This window comes from Netta rufina (assembly GCF_964035555.1).
Source record: "Netta rufina genome assembly, chromosome: 6".
NCBI classification, from domain to species: domain Eukaryota; kingdom Metazoa; phylum Chordata; class Aves; order Anseriformes; family Anatidae; genus Netta; species Netta rufina.
In genome coordinates this window covers 31,935,083-31,960,229 of record NC_140129.1, presented here as the reverse complement: position 1 = coordinate 31,960,229, position 25,147 = coordinate 31,935,083, and the positions used below count along the sequence as shown (strand labels likewise).

General features: G+C 41.5%; 2 protein-coding genes across 2 annotated transcripts in view; one reads left to right on the top strand and one right to left on the bottom strand.

The window, feature by feature from the left end:
* CCDC93 (CCC complex scaffolding subunit CCDC93) overlaps window positions 1-5,921 on the top strand; it is a 39,717-nt gene extending 33,796 nt beyond the window's left edge. Inside the window, exons 21-23 of the mRNA XM_084289663.1 lie at window positions 515-599; window positions 2,107-2,220; window positions 4,177-5,921. Of these exons, the coding sequence (XP_084145789.1) occupies window positions 515-599; window positions 2,107-2,220; window positions 4,177-4,230 (253 nt within the window). The 3' untranslated portion in view covers window positions 4,231-5,921. The remainder of the gene's footprint in view (window positions 1-514; window positions 600-2,106; window positions 2,221-4,176) is intronic.
* A 3,186-nt stretch (window positions 5,922-9,107) lies between these two features.
* Window positions 9,108-17,431, bottom strand: LOC311210637 (5-hydroxytryptamine receptor 5A-like; the record flags this gene model as incomplete). Its single annotated transcript, XM_084288642.1, has 2 exons — window positions 9,108-9,440; window positions 16,649-17,431. The coding sequence occupies 2 exons, from the start codon at window positions 17,429-17,431 to the stop codon at window positions 9,108-9,110; spliced, it is 1,116 nt and encodes a 371-aa protein (XP_084144768.1).
* Window positions 17,432-25,147: the final 7,716 nt, after the last annotated feature.

The window sequence follows — 25,147 nt, the reverse complement described above, 5'->3', positions numbered from 1 at the left end:
ACAGCTGGGTTTTGGATTGTTTTTATTGATGGCTGTGTGTGGGGTGGCATTTTCTTTAATTTGTTTTACTTAATCTGTTCAGAAGTAATTTGGGGCCTGTAACGTATCTTGGTCTTTTCCTTTTAGGGCATAAATTATTATTATTATTATTTATTTATTTATTTATTATGATTAGATTATTTACTGTTCTAGTCCTCTACTCACTTTCTTTATATTCTAATCAGCTGCCTTTATTACAAGTTTGTGCTCTTGGTTAGTTAATAGTAGTTTATTATTTATTACAACACAGAGAAGGGAACAGATGCAAACTGTCAAGGAAAATGCTTGTGATGAGCTCTGTAGTCTGTTTCCATCTCTCTGATCTGCGCTGTACTTGAAATCATTGATTAAAAAGATGAGTTTTTACATAGGATATTAAGCAATGTGAGTACTTGGACATGGGTAAATACACAACGTAATTGTAGATGAGACACATTGTCCCACATCCCTATCAGTTATTATTTTTTCTTTCCAGAGCAATGGCATCTTCTGGTTCTCGAGAGCAGTTCTTACGGCAGATGGAACAGATTGTGGAAGGCATCAAACAGAATCGAATGAAGGTCAGACTCGCTTTCTCTTCTAGAACCTGGGAATTATTTCAGAAAAGCCTCTTGGATAATAATTATAAATGCAGAAATTCATTATGTGAGGTGCGAGCAAGCAACTAGCAAATACTGTCTCTTTCACATCCATAAGGAACTGTTCACCACTAAAATGTTAAGGGACAGAGTAAAAGAGAGATAGGAATCTTGTACCCCTGAACTTTGTTACTGGCAGTGTAGTGACTTAGCTCTTTGAAACAGCTGGTTCAAACATCTCGCTGATGTCCCTGAAGTTATTAAGATTTTTTTCCATTTGGGCTGCATAAATACAGCCAGGCCTATGTCAGACCCACTTTCTGGATTTAACCTGATGTAGAAAAGACTAGGTGTTGCTGCTGAATACGTTGTGCTCACATAGCAAGTGAAAAGGCACTTGTGGGTGTTTAGAGCCCCAGAGTTCATGCAGAGATCAGAATCACTTCTGGTAACTCTTAGTGGCTATTCTGTGAAAGCACAGCCTCAGTGGATTTGTGTTACGTGGGTTTGGGGCAATGCATGCACACAAAGCAAGCATGAGGTTCAACAGCTACTCCAGCTGAAGCTGTCCATGGATTTATTTGCATACAGTGGGGTTGTTTTAAGTACCTGGTAATAACGGTTACTAACTTGTAATTATTGTGTTGTATTACTTTATATTCATATAGAAATATATTTATATACCATTAAGGGGCTTTGAGATGGTTTACTCTGTAGAGCTAAAAGATTCTTGGTAGTGGGTTATAGTTGTTCATTTGAGTTGAAATAGAAGTATGGTGTGCTTCAAATCAACATATACTAGAGTGTGTACTGAAAAAAAGCCATCTTTCCAGGTAAAAGGCTGTTTTATCTTAATAGCTAAGCAGAAATTTCAGATATAAAATGTGACAATTATGCCTATATAGAAAAAACAGGATGGAATGCAACTCAAGCTATCATAAAGCCCCTTGCACTAACAAACTCATAAAAACATATTAACTATAGACTATTGTGTTGGAGAACATTGTTTTCAAAGAGGACAAAGGACAGCAGAATAGTGATGCCGGTGTTGTATGTATGGGTCATCTTTCTGTTACCAAGGCTGACGTAACGAGTAAGTCAAGGTCAAGCTGAGATTATGAAAATACTTCAGAACAGTGCAGTTCCAACGAGCATAGATGAGGTTGAAGATAATTACACTTCTTTTTGGAAGAATTACATTGTTTTAATTGCTGTAGCAAGCAACAGCAGGAAATTAAAACTGCCTAGGAGTTCATTGTTTTGTTTTCTGTCTTGACCTCTATTACACAGACAGAAATGAATAACAGCACAATAAGTCAAAGGAGTGAAAGCAGAGCAAAAGCTCTGCTGTGATGTTCTTTGGGTTCTTAAAAACAAACTCTTAAATCTTTGAAGTCCATTAAAATCATCAAGTGTTGCTTACACTTTATGTGCATGTGTGTATTCCTTATACAGTAGGTGACCTTTTATCCTTCCTGTATACTTACAGATGGAAAAGAAGAAGCAAGAAAACAAAATGCGAAGAGATCAGTTGAATGATGAATACTTGGAGCTTCTAGAGAAACAGAGGCTTTACTTTAAAACAGTGAAAGAATTTAAAGAGGTAAGAATGTGTTGTTGTTTTTTTTTTTTCTGCTAATGTAAATTGATGAGTATTTGAACTGATAAATTGTTGCTTAAGAAGTTCTTCTCAGGTACACTGATTGTTTTGAAGTGTGTTATAAACCTTGCTTATGTTTAGGAGCAAAGGAGCAAATTTCTAAATATATGGATTTGTCTAGAACTTTAAAAAACAAAACAACAACAACAAAAAAAAAAACTCTGCATTTCTCTACTGTACCTCAAGAGTTAAATCACAAAAAGTTAGCTGTCTGAGGAAGCTGCCAACCTCATTTTGAGAATGAGTTTTGCAGTACTACCTAGAAATGAGCAGCATTTGTGTTGTGGGAATGGATGAATAGCTCTCTGCTCATTAGCAGAACTGTGAACTTTTCTCTTTTTTGCAAAGCTCATGATGTAGTTCATTGCTGCATTTCTACTCAATGAGAACTTAGAAGGCAACAAATGAATCTGCAGCAGCAAATGCTTTCATTAGGTATTGGGGCCAGGCAGCACCTGACTTGCTGGTACATTAGTTCTAGCAACTACCTGGAGTTAAGGTGGGATTTCTGGAGGAACATCTGCGTGACTGACTGCTCTCACTGACGTGAGTGGCAGCAGAGGCAGGTCCAAGTTGTTTTATTTCTCAAGAGTGAATTTGCATAGTTATTTTAATTAATCTGCTAATAGTATTCCTAAAAGTAAGAATGGGTTTAGGTTTATTAATGCCAAGACAACTAATGAGAGCTATTTTCCTTTCTTAAACTTACTGTATATAACATACATCTTTTGGATGAGGTTTTTAGACCTTTGAGGCACCACAACAATGGGAAGGAAGGAAAATTTGTGGAATTGAATTCATATTCCTTGGAATTGAATTCATATTCCTCTTACTTAGGAGTAGACAGTGGAAGCAATTCAAATAGGTTATGCCATCTTGAAACAGACATGCTCTTTGACACTTGTTGCTTAAAAATCCCATAAAACTGGGGTAAGACACAGAAGCCCAGTAATCAGGTAAGAAAACTGACTACATAATAACTTCAGAGCTTTGCTAAAGCCTATCAGTGGATAAAGGAGTGGGTTTGCATGTTTTTGTGTTGCTTCTGTTCTTCTGAACTTCATTTTTAAAAAAAAAAAGTCAATTCAAGATTTTAAGGCTTCTAAACATGTGTAGGCTTTAATGTTCAGTAACCCATTTTGGCTTGACTTAAGGATTTACTTGTGCACAAGTGTTCCTTACACTGCTTTTTGCACCGTGTTAACAATGTCTCTTGGTGTGATTCTTTTATTCTGAAAATTCCTTTGTCACTGATAAGCAAGCACCACTCCATGTTACATGGGAAGTACTAGTTTGTTACTGAGTAAGCTGTATATTCAGGTCTCCAAGCGGAGCAGCAGTTAGGTATGTGTAAGTAAGGGAGGGAATCCAGAATCTTTGTAGTCCTAAATACTTTTAGGAACTAGCCTTGTTTTCTAACCCCTGTGAAAGGACTGATTAATACTTCATTGATTTAGCCTTGTCTGAGTTAATCATAATGTGCTTCTATTAATTACTGTCTCCATGATAATAAATGAAAGTAGTGCTGCCAGGCAAAATTGTTATTGGTTTCAGGTGTTTGAGGGGGGAAAAAAGACTTCCTGGTTTATTTTGAGACAGCTCCTTCCTGTTCTGGATGATACGTGGATTTTATTTAAACAAAAAATAAGCCATTTGTCTTCCTCTGTCTTTTGAGGCACCTTCAATCTTGCTATACTTAAAAATAAATAAAATTGTGGTTGTGGTGTTGAAAACGTGTAAATACATTTCTTGACTTGGAGTTTTTCCGTAAACACTGACTTTTGTTTTTTTGCAAACTGTCTTGTAACTTTCTTTCAGAATTAGAGGATTTGGTTTGCTGATGTGAAGATCTAAGTAAAAGAGTTGAGAGTTACTACTTAATTTCCTTTCTATTAACAGGAATGTCGTAAGAATGAAATGCTGCTCTCCAAGCTGAAAGCTAGCTCCTCCTGAACATCTCCAGCTGGTGAAGTTTATACATGATTGTTCAGTCCGTACATCAAATCTTTTTTGTGAAGTGATGGTTAAAAATGCAATTGTAGATATATATATATATATACATAAAAAAAATTATATATACAAAAAAAAATATATATACAGACACAGATATAAAGTCTGGGTTTCTTTTTAGCATGTACTCTTTTACATTCCTTCATCAAAAGGCCATGTTATTCATTATTGCCTCCACTACACAGTAAAGAGTTAATGCAGTACAGCAAAATAGAAATTATTTATTTGTTTGTTTTTCACAGAAAGAACAATTAAGATGGTTTTTATTTGGGCTTTAACACTGAAGTACATCAAAACTCTGGAATAAGTAGATATGGACTGTTTAATATGTCCGGTACCATAAGATGAGCACTGCAGGATGCAATAGCTTGTTAATTTTGGCCAAAAAATGGTTCTTGAGACTCTTCACCAGCTAGTAACTCCATATTATTTTAATTTACACTCCTAGCTATAGATAAGATTCCAAAGGATAAAAATCAATTTCTAATGGCCAAGACAAAAGGAAATGGAAACTTACCTTGGATAATTCCTCATGTAAAACTATAGATCTATATTTTTATAAAGTCTAGCTGTTGTATAAATTTCTTTGAAATTTCATTTTTATATATAGAGTATGTGCTTGTTAAATTAATAGCTCCAGGAAAAAACACCCTAATCCCTAGAACCATCGCATTATCCCTAGCTGGGATGAAAATCAAAGTCTGTGTCAGCAGTAACATAGGAAGATAAAGATTCAGACTTTCTACTCAAATGAACTGATGCTCACCTTTGAAGACAACTTATCTACCCTGCTGAAGATCTGTCCTTGAAAGTTTAGAAACTTTGTGGAACACTTTCTGAAACACTTTTCTATCTGTATATACAGTATTTTATAATTCAAGCAGTTGTTTTTTGTACTTAACATCAGGATTTTGGACTGACTTAATGTACATCACATATTTTGTTCAGGAAAAGGAAAACCACATTCTTCTTCCCCAGTAACACTGACACTGCTGTTAGATTACTTTCTATGGCAGCACATATAAAATAAAAAGATGTTTAGAATCCAGTGACCTTCTGCTATTGTTTTTGAGGTGGCACTTTAGGCCACGTTAAAGGGCAGCTTTAGAAGCCTTAATATGCTTTTGAATTATAAGTGCATTAAAGATGAATTGTGTAAATGTAGTATTTTGATATTCAGTCATAGAAATGTTTTCATGTGTCACATAGCATTCAATAACAGTTTCTCTCTTGCTGCTCTTGTTAAGCTTGATGTTTCGGTATTTGGGACAAACTATCAGACCTGCTGTATGCCAAGGGGATCCGCGGAAGGGTTAGATGTGTCTTGCACAGGCATCTGCTCACCACACAGAATTCTTGGTGGAGATGGTACACGTTTATCACACTGCGCTACCTGATTCCACTTCATTTGAGGACAGGAAGGTTCGATAGTTGTATGTGATCTCATGCAGAGTCTGTAGTGTTAAATGGAGAAATTTATGGATTTGTTAAGATTGGTGTAAGGAGATTGTTGACATTCTGTCTGGGTAAGATGTGGTGAGCTACCCCAACCGTGGTTGGCTAGATTCAATGTGTTGTGCCTTCTCATAAACAAGACTGTTTTTGTGACAACCAGAAACACTTTTCCTGTTCCTTCAGTACAAATAAAAAGAACCTTTGCACTGAGCCAGTTTGTACCTTACTCCCCCCAACTAGTTAGTGACTGAATATGAGCAGGCTGCTTCTCTTCATATGTATTTTAAAAATCTAGGCAAAATTAAATACTGGAGTACCTGAGGAAGGAGATCTCTACTGAGTGCTACTTGCAGACATTCTCTAGTCAGCTTTGATAGCAGTAGACATAAATGATGTCTACAAACTTTGCCCTCTATAAAATCTGTAATTATTCTTCTAATGTGTACATTGGAGGTAGCATTTCTTCTGGTATTTGTGGAGAAATCACGAAGTAGTATAAGAAAATGGGCACTTCTTCTAACAGCCAACTTTGTTCCTCCTCCTGTTCAACATGATGCCTGTCAGGCTAACTACTTGATCATTCTGTCCCCAGACACTTTTACTGTGGAGGAGCAAGTGTACATCATGCTATGAATACTTGTGGGAAGGTGATTTTTGGGAACATTATCCACGATGCTCTAGCACTATAAATATGACAATCCTGCTAAACAGAACCAAACAAATTAATTTTGGATTCTACTAAAATGATGACAACTATTTTTTCAAAGTAAAAGGCAGTATCAGGAGGTAACTCTTAAGTGGAATTCTCAAAGACAGGAGGATAGTTCTTAAGTGGTTATGTTTTCATTTAAAAATGCTCATTTTCTCATTTGCTGCACTTTTTCATCTTCTGAAGCTCTTCTGAAGCTTTTAGCTTTCTGCACAATCTGTGGATTGATTTCAAGAGCACAAAAAACCTGAGACCTTAATTTATGTAGCACTGCAGGGTTCAGAGCCTTGCTGCAGGGTGCAGCAATGAACTTTCTGCTGACCAATAGTCCCACTAAGTTTAAGGAACAGATCCAGTATGGGCAGAGAAAACTGGTGTATTCCAAATGGGCAACTAGTATTTGGGGAAATAAATGACCCAATGTTGGAACACTGTCAAATGATTACTTTTCAGAATAGCTTTTTCTTTTTTTCTTCTATTTGTATATTCACAATCCTGTATCATTTACTGTAATGCACATGAGAGTTGCATTTTCCATATATTCTTTGGTCTGTCTTGAAGCTAAGGGTAACAGTACAGCAGTAATGTCAGATCTGAACTCTAATATGTGAACTGCCAGAAGGAGGAATGCCTCCATGCTTCGTTCTACTTTCCTCTTTTTTTCAATTAGAATAAAGTTCCAAGTTTTAGTAGTGAGAGTAATTAATCACGGAAATAAAGTACCAAGGGAGGTAGAAAATTACGCACTGTTCTAGCTTTTTTAATCAAGGTTGATGACTATCCAAGAGATGCTCCTGCTGCACCAGGTTACTGGGTTTGGTACGTAAATCCGTGGGTGAAACATGGAGCTTACTGTGTTGGTGGTCAGGGGCTGGCAGCACCTGCTCTGCCATCAAACAGGAGGCAGCAGGCTCAGTCTTGACCCTGAGCAGCACAGTTCTCCTACTACCACCCCCCCAGCCCAGCTTCTATGTGATTGAAATCCAGGATTTCACATCCTGAATATGTGTTGCTTCTCTTCTAAATATAGATGTGTACAGAGCCAGTGTGGGAAGCTGATTTTAAGAGCTTTCTAAAAGTGCACTGTAGTGAAATGTTTCTTGTCTCTGGATATGGAGCCAGGTTGCTCTCAGTGGCAGCACGTCACTGTGTAGCAAGTCACTGCTGTCACAGATGCTTGGGTGGGCAGAGCACAAAACTAGCTATCCTGAGAACTCACAGTGAAACTATAAAGCCTAAAATTCACCTCTTAAGGAAGCTAAATGAATTTTTGACAAGGTGGGGAGTTCCAGTGCATGCTCCATCAGTAGCCCTGCTACTATCAGTTCTCAAGCTAGCTGAGACAGCCCTGCTGCATCACCAGCCTTTGCAACAGCATCGGTGCGAGCAGTCAAGAATTGCACAGTAATCTTCTGGCCTCATAGTGCTGTCTCAAGTTCCAGATGTCAAGCCATGGTAAAGCCTCCAAACCTTAGTTTGAACACCAGCTATTCCTTTTGCAGGCAAAATGAGATTCACAAGGGAAAGGCTTATTTAAGTTGGCAGTTATGAAGCTGAGCAGCTATCTAACTTGCTGCTGGGACTCTTGCAGTGTAGAGCTGCCATGCTAGAAATATTCAGAAACACTGTCGGCATCCTCCCTCAGGAAAGGGGAGGAAGTAAAACCCATTAGAACGACAACTATGGAGAGACAGATTGAGCAGTATGCATGGGTATCTGTTTCTCATCCTTTTGTTATTGTTGGGATGGGGAAATTAAATGTTGGGCAAACAACTTAAGGCTTGATTCTAAGTCAGTTAGGATTTTTTTTTTGGAGTCACTTGGATCTGATGGCATCAATACCTATCTCACAGGAGGAGAAAGTTGATTAAAAAATGACAAATAGGGGAATTGACGTGGTTAGGGTGATGAGTACAACACTTACAGTGCAAGGACTCCAGACAGGGCAGTGCAGACATTTCTAGTTTGTCACCTACCCCTGAACAGCATTACACTTGGCCCTAAACCTTCATGTAACCCCAGGGGACATAACTGACCTTTACTTCATCAGGACTTCCAGCTGAGAGCTGCTGCTTGCAAGAGAACACAGCCCTTCAGTTATACTAGGGTGTGGTTTGGGGCTGCTTAGTCACCCCTCTTAATTTCATATAGACTAAGCTTTGGGTTGAACGCAGCATATGTATTCCCTCCTTTCCAAACAAATCTCAAGAACGAAGCCAGCATCCTCCCCGCATCTCCAACATTTCAGTGTTGCTCCCTTCACAGTCCCCTCAGTGCCTTTGCTAAGATGAGCAGGCTGCAGGACGGCTCCTGTGTTTGCCTGGCTGGGATCACTCTGGTTGGCTTTGGCAGTCACGGTATTAGACACAACCAGCGCTCTGCTTGCAGACTTGAGCCCACATTGCTTCAAAGAAAAGAAGGGAGATGTTCACTGCTTCTTTCTTTGCCAAGCCCTGGGGCAGCATATATGTATTTCCAAACGGGAACTGCAAACTGTCGGTAGGTTTCTATCCAACAATCTTCCAACTTCTTCACTGTTGCTAAATCCCCTTAAGTAGCTCTTGTGCTTGAAAACTGCATCTATCACAGGCACATCTCCTTCGAGAAATCTCTGCATTATGCAATAAAGGAATCATTTTCTCCTCCGTGTCCCCTTTTATCTCTGCTTTACAAAAAGGTTCTTGAAGGCATTGTTGTAATTTTTGTTAAATGCTGTATAAATGAGAGGATTAAAGAAAGAATTGGAGTAGCCAAGCCAAAGAAAGATGCTTTTCCAGACGGGTGGGATGTTGCAGGAACAGAGGGGACTTATTAATTCTGTGGTGAAGAAAGGGATCCAGCACAGCACAAAAACTCCAATTAAGATGCCAACCATCAAAGCTGCCTTTTTCTCTTTCTGTTCCCTCCATGTTTCTCCATCTGTCTGGAAAGTGATAGCTGCATGACGAGCTGTAAACACCATCTGTGGTTCTTGCGAAGCTTCCTTCACCTCAAAACAAAAGCAAACACGGATTCTTACCAAGACGATTTGTTTGAGCGAAGTATTATTTTTAAATGACAGTACGACATCTGTGCACCTACCACAAAAGGCCGCAACTCATTCCTTCCACGTTAAAAGAAAGAAAATATCCCCGAGTGCCAAAAGTACCAGATTTCTCATTATGTTGGAAAAGCTGCTGAGAGTGACTGACAAACCAAGGTCAGCAAGGAGTCACCGATGCTGCGTGTGTTGCAGACGTTATTTTGCAGTTTATCTTACTGGATGCCTCGATACCTACTGGGAAATCAAGTTGTTAAGGTCGCCTAACAAAGGGAAGTACTTTCTGCAGAGCCCTAAACCAGGCTGTCCTGTGGTGTTACGTGATCTTTAGGGTTTCTCAGGCCTGAACTGTAAATGAATTTCATTCCATGGCTTGTATCAACTACAAGATAAACTCATTTTCTTCAAACTAACTGCCTGGAGGCAGAGCTCAAAACCCCATCCCTAGGGGGTGCTGGAGCATGGCAACACCACTTGTTCTTCAGAAGGAACAGAGCACACCCAAAAAAAATCTGTCCGTGCTCCAGCGCCCCCTGAAGTACAGAAGAGAGGGGAAACGTCAGCTCTGCCGGCTGCCTCCTGCCTCCTCCTCTCTCATTAAGGTCCAGACACCGTCTGTGCAGTGAGCCCGGCACAGAACTCCAAGGGGTGGTGCGACTGGCCACCAGCTTCTGAGCACAGGTGACCAGCATGCAGGAGCCTGCCCAGAAAATGGAACTGACGGTACACAGACCATCTGTGCGCCTGTGAGCTCAAAGCTCTTCTGGGCACTACAGTTATAAGGACAGAGCAATACCACGAACAGTTCAAGGATGCAACGTGAGGCCCCAGAAGTTGCCTACATGCCTATAACTCATGGGAATGGCAAGAACTTCACCCGGCTCCAAAGGTGGCCCCGTGTTCAATCAGCACAGGCTGCCTCTGTGCAAGCTTCGTAAGGGCTGGAGGGCTGCTATTAGCATGCGCAGAGTGACTCGGAGGGGGAAGCGCTGGCGAGGGCTGGGCAATCACTCTTCAAGATGGATATCCCTGTTGTCGCCCTCCGACACGAGACGTGGCTACAGAATGCAAGAGCAGCAGATTATGGGCGCAGGCAAATAATGGAAGGAAATGAAAATCACATCTGTCCTGACAATTAAAATGGGACACCCCTCACGTAGCAACGATCACATCGTTTGTCTGCAGAAGGACTTGCTCCGCACATCTTTAATCACGCTCTGTAAAAAGGGATGGATGGATGACAGCAGGGCAGATTTGTGACAAGCAGCCCTGAAAGGATCACCTCTTAGCCCTGAGAAACAGCTGCAGAGCTACGCTGCTTGGGGAGAGCCACACAAAGGACCATGTTGCTAGCACAGGGCATGGTTTGGTACCATATTTAACCTTCAACCCTTACTCAGAAGACAGAGTTCACAGCATCTCATCATCAAACCAAAGCCTTTTCTTCTTGGTACTTCAGATTTTAGAAGGTTTGTGGCTGAACTGCGGAGTTTACTAGCAGAGGTTTGTCTATCCCTTAATTTAATTTGGGAGAAATTTGATTTAACTTATTTTATTATACTCTGATCCAGCTCCTACTGAAACAGAGGAATTTCTGCAAGCTCCTCTGCTTGTTAGACCAGATATCTGGATACTAAACAGCAAGTGAAAACAGATCATGGTATTTTTTGTAAATTACAGGACAGCAGTTTCCTTATATTTACATAATTTCAACTTTTTCTGTTTTCATAGGTACATTTTCAGTTTTTATTTATTTATTTTTTAACTAGTTCTGCTTGGGACTTTGGAATAATGTTGCAATCGAGCAGTCTGTTGCCTTAGGAAAAAGAATGGGCTCTCTCATAGAGCCTTCTGTTAAATAAGTAAATTGGGTAAATATCCCTGGCAGGCTGGAGATATATTGCCTCAATCTTCCGTAAGAAATCTTTTGAAAGGATTTAATAACACAAAATGTTACTGAAAATGTAACGAGCATCCCTGCTCAGTGAGGCCCTTCAACCAGTGCCTGCAACAGGAATTACATGTTTGAATCCTGGAGGTTGCAGAAAGCTCACCTCTGTGTGCCTGTCGGTGCCCAGCGTATTGCAAAGTGGGGAAATCCCATCCTTTCACAATCATTTCAAGTCTTTTGATTTTTATTGCTCTCTGTCTGATGTGCTGCAGACCTGACTCATCTTCCTGTCCCAGTTGGTGCAAGCTTCTCCTCGCTGCAAGTCCCAGTCCCCAGGAGCGTGTTGTCTAGGCTGTTTGCTATAAGCCAACCCACGCAGAGTACGTGGAAGGTAAAGCAGTCTGCTGTAGGCAAACGCTGTTGCGGTACACAGAGCTGGCAGGGGAACCACACTAAAGGATCCCCCTCATGCAGGCATAGGATAATCCATTGCGATTTGGCATTGCCTGAACAAGGGCACAGGCTACAGAGCCTTTTCAGCCTTGCCAGTTGTTTCCTGAACAAAACACAGCTCTGACTACAGCAAATCTGCGGTTTCCAGTGCCAATCCTGGAGGCTTTGCATGACTCCAATTCCTCCAATTGTAAGTCGCAGTACTTGACCATTATCTCTGTGCCATATGGAACAGAGGTAAAGCCCAATATAAAACCTTTCACCCCATTTTGGGCCTATTGATGATCAGTAGCTAACGTGCTGTGGCAGGGGAACAGATTGCCACAGAGTACATCTTAGTTCATAGCAAGGATGTCGCTCAGATGTGAGCACCTCTGCAGGGTGCTGAGCACCCCTCTCACTCAGCAGCTGGCAGCCTGCTATGCCTTGGGCACAGGCTGCCTCCCCTCCACCCAGACTCCGCTCCCACAGCTGCGAGTCAGGAAAAATAGCTGGCATGAAAGCACTGCTGCTCTGAGGCCAGAATTAGCTTCTGAGTTTGTGAAATCAGCTATTTCCAGGACAACAGGCTCTAAGAAGCGAAGAGAGGGCCACTTTCCAGTGAGTGCCATAAAGAGATTTCAAGGAAGGAAATGAGCTCTTGAGTACGCATTCTCCTTCTACACTAAAGACACAAAGGAATCATGGCCAAAAGGATGTTGGTTTGGGTTTCAGAATTCATTCTGCACATTCATCAGCAGCTCCAGCTCGGTGCCACTGCTGATGTTTGTCCTTCACTGCAGCTCAATAGGCACACGCAGCTCTCTGCGAAAACACACAGTCAGTTCCTGTGTTCCCAGCAGTGTTGTAAAGAACATGCCACCAAGGAGCTTCTGGGGAAATCTCGATTTAAGATGTTCCTTATAGCTTTAATGACTGTTATTACTGGTCCTTCGTGGCAGGTACCATGTGTGTTTGTACGGCACTTTGAGGATCTGCAAGAACCTCTGATTTAAACAACAGTAAAGAAACCTTTTGGAACTTCAGAACCACCATGATGGTCCCGATATACACCAATTAAGTCTAGTTTATTACCACAAATTCAGAGTTTTGCCTGTTTCGGGGTGGTTCAGATATTACTGCCTCAGTGCAGCTTCGGTGTACTTCTTGCTCTTTGAACAAGAGCACGAGAAACTACAATGCACAACAAAAGATCAAAACACAAGAATGTGTACACTTTTTTGGATGCTCCACCAATATTATAAATAGCACATTTGATAGGGAGAAGAATGCCTGGTTTCTCTCATGGGATTTTTTTTCTGCCATCAGGCAGGAATAGCTGTGTGTCTCCCAGGAAAATCCCACCTACTCCACTTTGCTTCCTGCCTCATCTTTTTCCTACCAGACATCTGCCACACCTCTTCTGCAAAGCTCCTCTTGTTTTCTGTCCCCTCTCTCCTGCTTGTACAGACAGAGGCAGAAATAAGAAACTGATGTCCTGTGACACCCTCAGGACATCACCTTCTCTCACTCCTGCATTGTCCTGACCGTCTCCGTGGGCTGCAGTGGCTGGACTGGCCAGGGTGCAGAACAATGCTGCAGCTCCTCGAGCACCAGGACCTCACTCACATCCCATCAAAGCAGTGGGAATGACTCCTGCAAAATTGATAAGCTTTGGGAAGACAACAACAACAACACATTGCCAGAACTTAATTTCTAACTCCTTACACTGAAATTTAATCCTGACCCTGTAATTTTTACATTTAAGCAATGCTGCCTGACTTGCAGATTCTGCTGTCCTTTTTTTTTTTTTGCAAAACTGATGCTACAGGTGACTCAATTGATTTGAAAGGGCATTATCCAGCAGCTTCTGCTGTTTTTCAAGTTGTCTCATTTATTTCAATTGGACTGTTTACAGGGAGAATTATTACCAACTGTCAACCAGGTAGGACAGAGCGTAGCTGTCAGTGACAGCGTGTCACTGCTTTTTTCACACAAGGTTCATTCATATCAGTATTGACTGCAGAATTCACTTTAATTCATTTTAAGGAATTTCATAAGTAAACAAATAGTTATGAAAGCACTAGCCCACTTTAGCTCCCAATTTGATTGTTTCAAGAAAAATTAAGAAAAAAGTTCTCGTTTTCAAAGGGGGAAGAGCACAGCACTATACTATATTGTATTAAAACTAGAAGCACCTCAGCTGCCTCATGTCCATCTCCCTCATTTTTTTCCAAATACTTTCTAAAGTGTTTTTTTGAAAACTCAGGTAAAATTTTAACCACAAAATGACTCAAAATAGCTATTTTGTAAGAGCACAGAAACATACCCTTGGTATGCCCCCCTCAGCTCGGAGAGGATCGTCCCCTCTCTGCGTGCTTATATCCATGTACAAACCACTTCAGCACCTGGCTCTGTTGGCAGAAAAGCAGTGTCTAAAAACGTCCTCATATTATCGTAATATTTTATTCAGAAAAAGAATGGTGACAGACAAGAGAGAGCGTAGAGACATTAGGGGAGAAATAAATGGAAAAATAAAGTAAGCTGTTGGGCAATACAGGGGAAGTGGAACAGAATTAGTCCCATCGGAGAGAGGGCAAGGGCTGATGCTGACAGCCAAATCACTCCCAGATATGGAGAGGCAAAGCCAGATCCCCTCACTAGGTTTGCACTTCCCCTGGAAGTGTTATCTTTTTTACCACATTAAAAAATATACATATTTTATTTTATTTTTATTTTTCAAAGGAACAGTAGTGAAGTATCTTAAGATTCTTTTCCAGAATTCCCTGGGGAACTACTATTGTTCAGTGGGCATGACAGACCCTGCTCCTATGTGCTTAAATGGGATTGGGATAAAAATCAGTAAGTCTCAGCCTCTTACCTTAGAAAGGAAACCGAGAAGAAATGCATCCTAAATGCCAGCTCCCTCAATCCGAGGTTAATTTAATGAACGTGTGCAGCAGGGTGTCAGAGTAAAGGTTTGCATGTGCATCACAAGTCTTTATTTAAGTCAGCAAACGAAGCTGATGGGACGATGGGGAAGGTCGGCAGTATACACCAACTGCACATTCAAGAAGCACTCTTAGAAAAGAACTAAATGTCAATCACTGCAAATATAAGATGAAGAATTGCTGGCTTGAGCACTTGCTGAGATTGTAATAATAGCTATACTGGCAAACGCCTCAAAAATGGGTATTCAGCTCCCACTGACAGGAGCGCTTTTGTCAGTACAGCTTCAACCAGCTCTCAGACACTGCCTCAGCAAACAGCACTTACCTGCCAGCTGAGCTGGGCCATGCACAGGCCTTTGCTGACAGAGCTGTGACAATTAGGAGCCAGACTTTTCCGTGGTAAAACTGCCTTGCCAACAAAGTGCCTACATAGAGACTAAAACTTGAGCAATAATGCCTCAGCCCAATTAACTTTCCGTACTTTTAGATTACCATTAGTCCCGTATGAGCATGTGTGTGTGTAAAACAGAGCATGTAAAATACTTAGTTTCCTACAAATACTTAGTTAGCTTTTGTGTTTGGAAAGATTGTAGATTAACTCCAAGCAATACATTCATCACACCTAGAACAACTTGGAAAGAAATGTGGTGCAAACAAGAGGATGAAGGCTGTAGGAAAAGAAAGGACGCCACTAGAAGAGATGTACCATCTTTTCTAACATTTTTTCTGTTTGTATAGAAGATAGCTTCAAAAATCAATTCATACCATAAACATCTTCAAGACATCAGGACACAAATATACAAGTATGACCACATATAACTGCCAGGGCTGTCATCTCTTGCTAGAAACCCCAGACTTTTATTTATGACCATAATAACATGTTGCCTACCATGACTCAAAATCAAATTTAGAGGGATTTAGTGGGTGAGTGAGGATTGGCCCCAGCTGAATAGAAAATGCTCCATGTCTCATTATATAGATCTAACAGCCACATACTCATCTTTTGTTATTGGGAGAGGACTGGACTTTGTAAGTACAACATGCAAATACAAAAACATACCACAACAAATCAGTTCCACAGTTCAGAACGAGAGTATGGGTATGTGACAAAGCGAAGAGCTCACAGTGAGCATTGCTGAGCACACTTGGCATGGGTGACAACATCACCACGCAAAGACCCTGACTTAATGGGACACAAGGGGCCTTCCTCCATCCTTCCTCAGGGATGCAGCTTTCCCTTCAGTTAGTCATATCCCTGAAACAAACGAGACCTCCCACAGGTCTAGGGCTTTGCAGGATTACCAGGAACACCCTGCTCCGGTACTATGCAGAAAGCACTACGTTCCCACTATACAAGGTAAAATAACCCAAGTACATAAATAAAGTGTTGAATATAATCTGCTTACTAAAATCCCTTCAGATACTGACAGATCCTGCAGAGATCCTACATAAAGTCTGTACTGGCAGAAAAATGTGCATGCATTTATTCTGTATGTGACCTAAGGATTTGTTTATGTCTTTGTTTACCCTGACTACACTGTAAAGAGATAAAGAGAAAAACAAAACAATAAGGAATGGAAAATTCATACTAAAGGGACAATTTTTAAACGGGTCTCAAGACTTGCAGTGAATGCACCTGTCACATATTCTCACAACACATGTAATTAAAAAACAAGAATAAAACTCTTGGAGCAGAGTAGCACTTTTTGACTGGCTAATTACAGCTCAGGTCCAGACCATAACTGAGCTAAATTCATGACAGCCCCGGGGGACATCTCAGTCCTCTCGCTGTGCTGAAACCACGGATGGGTGCAGAGGTGAAGCAGGGGCACAGGCAGCAGGGGGAGGCAGTGCAGGGTCTCCTCCCCATCCCTCACCCTTACCTGGGCAGCCTCAGGGAGGGGCACCACGGCGTTCCTCTTGCGGCCCCCGATGCGGAACTTGGCCGCCTTGTAGATCTTCCAGTAGACGAAGAGGACCACACAGAGGGGCAGGTAGAAAGCCCCGCCGGTGGAGACGATGGTGTAGGAGGGCTCCTGGCTGACCTGGCAGCGCTCCTGCTCAGGGCTGTAGCTCTCCCCCCAGCCAAAGAGGGGGGCGAGGGAGATGGCAGCTGAGAGCGCCCAGGTGAGCACGATCATGACGTTGGAGATGCGGCGGCGAGTGAGCAGCGTGTACTCCAGGTGGCGGGTGATGGACCAGTAGCGGTCCAGGGCGATGGCAGTCACGTTCCAGATGCTGGCCGTGCAGCACAGCACGTCGAAGCAGACCCACACGAGGCACAGCTCCCGGCCCAGCCGCCACCGCCGCCCGGCCGACAGCTCCTTCACCAAGCTTAGTGGCATCACCAGGGCCGCCACCAGCACGTCCGACACCGCCGTGGAGGCCACGAGGTTGTGGGGCACCCGGTGGAAAGCCTTCACCCGCAGGATGGTCGCCAGCACCAGCAGGTTCCAGAGGAACGTGGCGATGGTCAGGAGCACCAGCAAGGTCAGGATGAGGACGGTGAAGACGGAGAAGGGCTCCCGGCCCCTCCACGAGCTGCCACCCACCAGCGCGGAGGCAGCTGAGGAGGCGTTAGCGTCCATGTTGGACGACGAGGCGTTGGCGCCCATGTTAGCTTGACACTGGCCCCGGGGGGCACAGGGACTCAGGGACTCCGCCATACCCGGGCTTTCAGCCCTTCCCTGCCCTCCTCTTCCCTCCCAGCACCTCTCTCCCCCTTCCCAGCGCCGGCTCTCCCCTCAGCGGTCCCCCTCCGGGTGCTGTCGCCCCCCGCAACCCGCCGCCGACGGCAGCACCGGGCACCCGCCGCCGCCCGCTCCCTCGGCTCCCCGCTCCCATAGCGGGCAGCTCCGCTACGGCCGGCGGGGCTCAGCGGGGCCGCGGCGAGGGGCAGGCACGGGGAGGCGGCACCGCAGCTCCCGTCCCGCCCCAGAGGCCGCCCCGGGGCCCGGAGGCACCGCCTTCGCCGGTTTTTAAGCGGAGCCGCCCGCCCGCTTCTCCCCGCAGCCCCCTCAGGCGGTCGGGGTCTCTCCACAGCCCCGCCCGCCATGTTCTCTTCGGCGCCCCCGCCGGGCAGGCTGGTGCCGGTTTCGGTGCTGAACCCGAGTTATTTCTAGGCTGCGGCACCTAAACAAGATTTTTTTTTCAAAGGGACTGGGAACATCTCCCGTTTTCCTGCCTCGCAGCAAGTCCAGGGCACGATTTCTTCACGAAGGGCGCGCACCCAGCCTCCAAAAGCGTGCCCTTCTCCCGGCAGTTTTGAGGAACTACCCTCAAAATTGCTGTGTTTCAAGAATAACTTTAAGCCTGTTCTGCAGCATCTTTTAAAGTCTGTAATGGACGTTAAGAGGGTGATATGCACCAAGGAATGATGGCAATGAGCTTCGCTACTTCCCGAGTGAAAAATAGTGACAACTGGTGTGACAGGATCACGTGCCAACTTGGGTATATTACATTTAACGCTGTGATTGAGGCATTGTATTTAAGGTTTTTGTGAGGGATGCTATATTCCAGCTTGCTTTCTCTCTTAGGGTCCTTTACAACCCATAACTGGCCTTGCCACCCTGTATCCACATAGTCTGTGGCCAGGATGATTTCAGTGGAAGTTACTGGGTGAAACACAGCCTCTTTTCCAGTCACCAAGTTACTCGGTGCTGTCAAGAGCTCTCCAAAGGTATCTGAAGTTTTTCCCAGCCGAAACAAGCAAACAGGATGAGAGAAGGTCAGTGAAGTTTGTTTCCTTGCACATAGGAGACACAGACACTATAATCATGGGCTGCAGCAGGACGCTGGGACTGGGAGAGTTGTTAGCTCCTATCTGGGGTAGAGAAGGAATATTTTCTGGGTCAGCGCTATGAATAGCCCTGTCTAAATGAACGCTGCTGAAATCAGTGTTCTCCCCTTGCAGTCACTCTCACTGACAAAACAAGACTATCTGACAGAAGAGAAACCTCTCCCAGCACCACAGTTATCCACAGCAAGCAGGGTCTAGCTTGGCTTGCTCAGGATGCCCAGCCTTGAAAGTTGGTGCAACAATGAAAAATTACAGAAATGAAAGACAATGACTGTAATCAGAAAAAACAGGCTGTTTTGTTTTGTTAATTTCTGGGTGCATTTCATTTTGCCAGATGAACAACAAAAAAGCAAGCAAATTCTTTCCCAGGTTCTTCACGTAGACATGGATTTAGTTGGTCTTTCCTTTAGTAATTCTAGCAAATGTTCTAATGTAAGCCAGCAGCAAAGAGAAAACTATCTGCATTATTTAACAGCTTTTATAATTAGGAGAAAAGGACTTCTGTGTGCTAAATATCTAATTTTGCTACCTGAATTTGCCCCTCTATCCAATAAGCAGAATCTGACAGAGCTTCTCAAAGAAAGCTGTTTACACTACTGCTGCAAGTAAAGCCTAGAGCAGCACCTGGAACAATTAAATACTGGTGAAAATTTGTCAGGGTTGGCAGACAGCTTCACAGCTACCTTCCCATGCTTTGTCTTTATATTGTTCCTTTGTAATTTGTGTCTCTTTTTGTTAATTAATGCTGCTTTTAAAATGCCAGCTGAATAATTATCAGACAACATGTTATTCCTTTTTAAAAGACACTCAGACCTAAAAGCAATAAGGTAAACAAGCAGATAAAAAGGTCTTTTAAATTCTGAATTTTTCAACAATTGCCAGACCAACTCTATGAACTTAATAAAGGAATTTATGAATCTTATCACAGCTTGAATGACTCAGCTATTAAAGAAAGAGTGAAAACAAGCAAACCCAGGCTAGCTGCAGTAAGTTTAATGTTTGGGGGCCCAAATAGACAAAGATATGATTTTATGTCAGTTCCTGTGCCTGCAGGAAATGAAGTTGTCTTTTTCTTATGTTACTTAATGTGTGGTCTGTGGCCACCATTAAAGCAGACCAGGTGATTTCAAAATCTTTTGTAGAAGCCATTTCTCACCCTCCTCTACTCCTATTATACGTGTAGGTCATCTGCCACAAATGAATAGTCACTTTCCAGTCCACACATCAAATGCATTGAAATTTCCCACTTTTTCTTTCAACTTGGCTGAAATAATCTAGTCCTATAATATGGAGGCTTGAAGAAAGTCTCAAAAGGATTTATTTTTTCTTGATAATTACCCCACTGCTGTCTTGTCCTGTGAATGCAAAGGCTTAGCATTCCTCAAAGATTGCTATGGCAACACATTGCAGTGTCTCAGGAACAGGGTATACTTTGAGAAAGAGAAGGGGGAATTTTAAAAAATGAAGAGGCTACAGGTATTCAGGTATTGTAAATAACAGAAAAGAAAGTAAATGTTATATAAAAGAGGAAGAATAAAAAAAAAAAAAAAAAAAACCACCAAGAAGGAAAAAAATCAAGCTCTAAAACTGATAGCCTTCTACTGAAAGTATAGGACCATCTACTTTAGTTTTCTGTACAGTTGCAGCATTACGAGTTGCTATCATGTCAAAGTGCAATGTGCAATGAAAACAATGAATATTCTTTGTTTCATTCACTGAAACTTTTCAGCGACTGGTACTTTTCAGAAGCCACAGCCTGCGCTTTCATAGTTTTTTCTCTCAGCCAAGAGTGGTAGTGTGTAGGCTCAGAAGATATCTTATATTACCAACTGTTTCATTGTTCTTAAATAAGCGAATAAATATGCAGCTAAAGAGTTGGAGCTAGATAATGAAGCTAAGAGTAAATACAAAATATCTTTCCATCTGAATGTTTGGAGCTTTGTGGGCTGAGAAGTTTAAGGGATACAAAATACAAAAAGGTGGAAAATAGTGATCTGTTTATAGTAGAAATACTTTACGTCTTCCTTTGCAACTTTTCTCATCTTTCCCTGGTGTCCTGAGAATCACTTAGAGAGGAAAGGACTTGTGGCTGAGGTGAGCAAAATAACAAGTTACAAAATTTTTCCCAGTCCTTATCACTTTACCAAATACCATCTGCAAAATTGACACTTATGATTGCTGATATTGAAATGAATCTTGTCTGATAAATTTTTTTCATAATTATTTTTTTTCTGTCAGTTTGAGTGTTCTTCACATAGCTTAATCCTCTCTGCACCCTCATAATTCCTGTCTAAGATCCCTTTGGTACAGTTGTACTAAAGAAAACTGACTTCATTATAGAAAATTCTCTGTTTTCTAGCACTTTTAAGGACACTGTACTGCTTAAGAACAGATTTGGAGGATGATTCATCCAGATAACAGAATTTCAATTTATATGAGCTGATGAGCCAGTTTTCGTATTCCTGTTTGCTGTATTTTTGTAGCAAATATATAAGATCTAAATATAGTTTACATTTTTTCAGAAGTTTGCTTTTATCTGTTAGAAATAGAAGCAGATTATTTTTAGACTGTTTTAAAGGGATTACACTGAACTTTACTGTTTTGACTCATTTTCTTATTTAGATACAACGGTCCTGTAAGAGCTTCTAGCAGATGCAGTTTTATTCTGGCCTGCGTTTTCTCTTGGTTCTTTAATAGAAAACCAGCCTCCTTCATAAAGCACTCTTCAGAAAACTCAACTATAAAAATCCTACAATAATTTGATAAAGATCAAAAAAATTGGAAAAACAACTCCCTAATAGTCCTTTGATAGCCGGTTCCAAATTTGTATGATAGAAAACATGATAAAGGGAATCCAAATGTCACATAAATGCTAGATAGTATTGATTTTCTCAGTAATAATGTCTAAATCTTAGAATAATTTCCATTTAAATACCACTTTTATGAAACCTAAAAGGATGCAAGCCACTAAGTACGAGGTTTTTAAACATGAAGATTATTCTGCAGAAATCTGTATACCTGCATGAAGTAAGTTTGCCACAGGGGAGTGTGCATGTATATTCTTGTGACAGACCATGAATCCTATCACAGATAAAGCCAACACGTGAATGTGAAGGAGATTATATAGTAGCAGATTAGCTGACATTACGCTTTCCACCTGTTATAACAACCACACTAAAAACAAACAAACAAAACACCCCACCCCACCAAGCCAACAAAACCTCTCAACTAATGATCTATGATTAAATCTAATTTGCTTGCCCTTGACTGTTGGCTCCAGCAAGAATATTTTGCTATTATTTTGGTCAAGTAGAAGACATGGACTTTCCATTTGTGGATGTTTTTAAGTGTCAGGTTTAAAGTTATTTCAGACCCATCCATTGATTTCTATTTTAATTGGTGTCTGAGAAAGTCAAGGTGCCCTAATGCCTTTTTGATTCTTATTCTGACAAACTCCAAACCTGTGTTGAAAATCTTTCCATATTTGCCTTAAGTTTTTAATTATCCCTCATAGCAAAACAAAAGGGCCTCCGAATGGTGATGTAAGAAGTCCTGGGCTCCCTCCTCTTCAGCTTCTGAGTGCACTGAGAGCAGAAGGAGCAGCCGTCACCGGTGGTGGGGATGCAGAGCAGGCAGACATTTGCCAGCAGGGACCAGTTAAGCTAGTCAGCCTGTTTTCCCATACAGAAAGGCTTTTATTAATTAGAAATGACAATGTATCAAGAACACTTATCAATAAGGAAGACTCACTAGCTCCTACAAATGCAGATGGTCTGTTAACCCCTATGAGTGAACATATAGTTTTAGTTGTGCAGAGTAACGTATTTAATATATTCCTGTGACTCAACATTCAACGGCAATAGCAACCACTCTCAAAAGAGCCCAGAAAGTGCTGCACAGCTAAACTTCTTCAGATGACAGCAAAAATAAAGAGCTGTTCCAAAAAAGTTATACACGATTGTGCAGGGGCTACAATTTTCTTCTTTTTTAATTCTGACCAAGGGGGAAAAATAGCAGACAATTACATTTTTCAGTGTTGTAGCTTACAAAAGTGTTTGGGAAGATAAACTGCTATCGTAGAGCAGGCTCAGATATTTTTTGAAGGGTGAATGCAGTTCTTAAGCTGGATGACACTGATATAACAAAGTGGGTGCGTGTCTAGACAGCACCCTGAATTTCCATTTGTCTTCCCTTCTTTTAATGGCATCCATCCTCTAACTCTTCTCACAACTCCATATCAAAAGTTTATTATGGTGGCTAAGAGAAAAAAAAGTAATCTCTTCTCCACGTGGCTGTGCAATAAAGAGATATGACACAAGCAACATTATAGTATTTATGACTTTGATGCAAGCCAGCAAATTTTTTAGAAGCAAAGAGCATTTCAGTTCAAGAGGTTGGATTGCTATTGTCACAGCTCAACATTTTCTATAAATCTAGAGCAAACAAAAGCATTGGGAACAGTTGCATGAATTCTCCTGTCAAGCTAAGAACCTAAAATACTGGAGAAGCAAGCTAGTAGAGAGAAGTCAAGAGTAGAGACAAATTTTATTCCGCATACCTAGCCAGCTGATTCTAGGCTTCTTTCAGCATTGTTATTTTAGTTTTGGGGAAAAAAAAAAAAAAAGGCAAACAAAAAAATTTTCAAGAACTAATAATATGCCATTTATAACATTCAAAAATGTTATTTTTGAAACAGGTATGGTCTTAACTTTTTATCTGTCTCATGAGAGCTTGCTTAACATTAGCCTTACATTACTTGCTTGAAAGCCAATCATTAGGATATCTAAACCATGTACTTACACTTGAAACAGTAAGGCCAATTACTGCCAAGATGTAAACACATTTCTTATTTACAGCAAGTAGGTACCCAGTTCATGTATTCTTGCTCTATGCTATCAATAAACATGCCCTCTGCATACAACATTCACCCTGAAAAATTTGATGGCAACATTTTCAGTCTGGTTTTGTGCTTGTCTGTAGCTTGGCAGCATTACGGCATAGAAAACTTGTATTGTGACAAGATTTTTCATGATTATGAGCAGTAGCTTGGCAATGGAATTCTCCTTTATGGGCTTGTTCTGGGAACTGTCAAAAAAAATCTTCCACTTCAAGCAGGACAGTTTTGATCACCCCTTTAAGTGGTTTAAAGAGTCCAATTTCTTTGTCAAGGTTCTCAGAGAAAGAAGGCAATTTCTCAAGGCATACAATATTAGTCCCCAACCTATCAGTCATTGTTATGAGACAAGCCTTGAGAGTCTGATGGCTAAGGTCTATTAACTGCTCACAAGATTGATAACAGGCTAAGTTGCAAAGGAAACGGTAGATTTCCAATCAGTTTGACAATCTTTTAAACTTCTTGCAATACCATAGCAGAACAGATGTTGCCTGATACACAGATATTTCATCAGAAACTCTTTTTCATTTATGATTCCTTAAACAAAGTGAAAGGCAACTGCGCATTTGCACAAGCCAGGAAGCTGAAGCTCTTCTCTTTCAATACTAACTAGGTCTCAGCTGAGGAATTTTTCACCTGCTTAATTGGGAAATAACTGTGTGCAACAGCGGACTACGTAGTTGCTTCAGTCTGTGCAGCTATTACACATTCGAAATGCATAAATAAAGAAAATTAATGTTGTTTCTTTAGGGTAAGCTAGAGCAATACCATTTAGTATTTTCATCTCCCAGTTGAGGTTATTTCGAAGATTCCTACAAAGCAAAAATACCTGGGAGGAGTTGGACAATGTTGTGTAAAACCTCTACTTTTAATGTCAGACTTCAGAAACTGACAGTACCTCAACTCTTCCAAAGAAAAAGGTAGGTGGAGCTAGAAGTTGTCTAGCTGCCTGCAAAGCAGACAGCCTTCTGCTCCCGGAACGAGTAGGAATGTCAGAAAAAAGCAGTTCTCTGCAAAGCAGATTTTTGCGTACATCGAGAAGCGGCAGGAATGCTGACGTGCTTTAAGCCCAGTCAGCCCTCTGTGCAAGCACTCAGGCAGTCAATGCTCTGACACCCAACTTGCTGTGCCCATTATCCCAGCTTTTTTCTGTTCCAAACTTATACTCCATACTTCTTCGTTAACATTGAGTGCTTGTGCACTTATCTTTACCGTGGTTTAGTGCAGCTTTCCTTACAACTCTTCCCAAGTAATTAATGTGGCAGTTCATCTAATGAGTTATTTCATTGTAATGCAAGTTAATTCCCATACTTGCAGCTGCACAGACTGCAGGTGCAGACAGAACCCTTTAACTGTATGATGCTGTACACCTCAGATAATTTTTTAAATGTGCCATTAAGAAATAGACATGAGAGCTATTTTGACATCTATTAGTTATAACTGTATAAGCAAACCCAGAATCAATGATTAGATCTCAATGAGTCAGGCATCACACAACCAATTAGTATCGCTTATCCTACACAGCAGATTCTGTTTTTTCATTATAACCCTGGAAGCACAAGACACTCAAACTGTGGTAACAGGAATCTACTTCAATATTTTGACACATTCGAAGTCCTTAGTATCCAACCAATATTAATTAAGAGTCTTGAAAAGCTGTCCATTAGTGCTAAAAGTAGCTGTTTCATA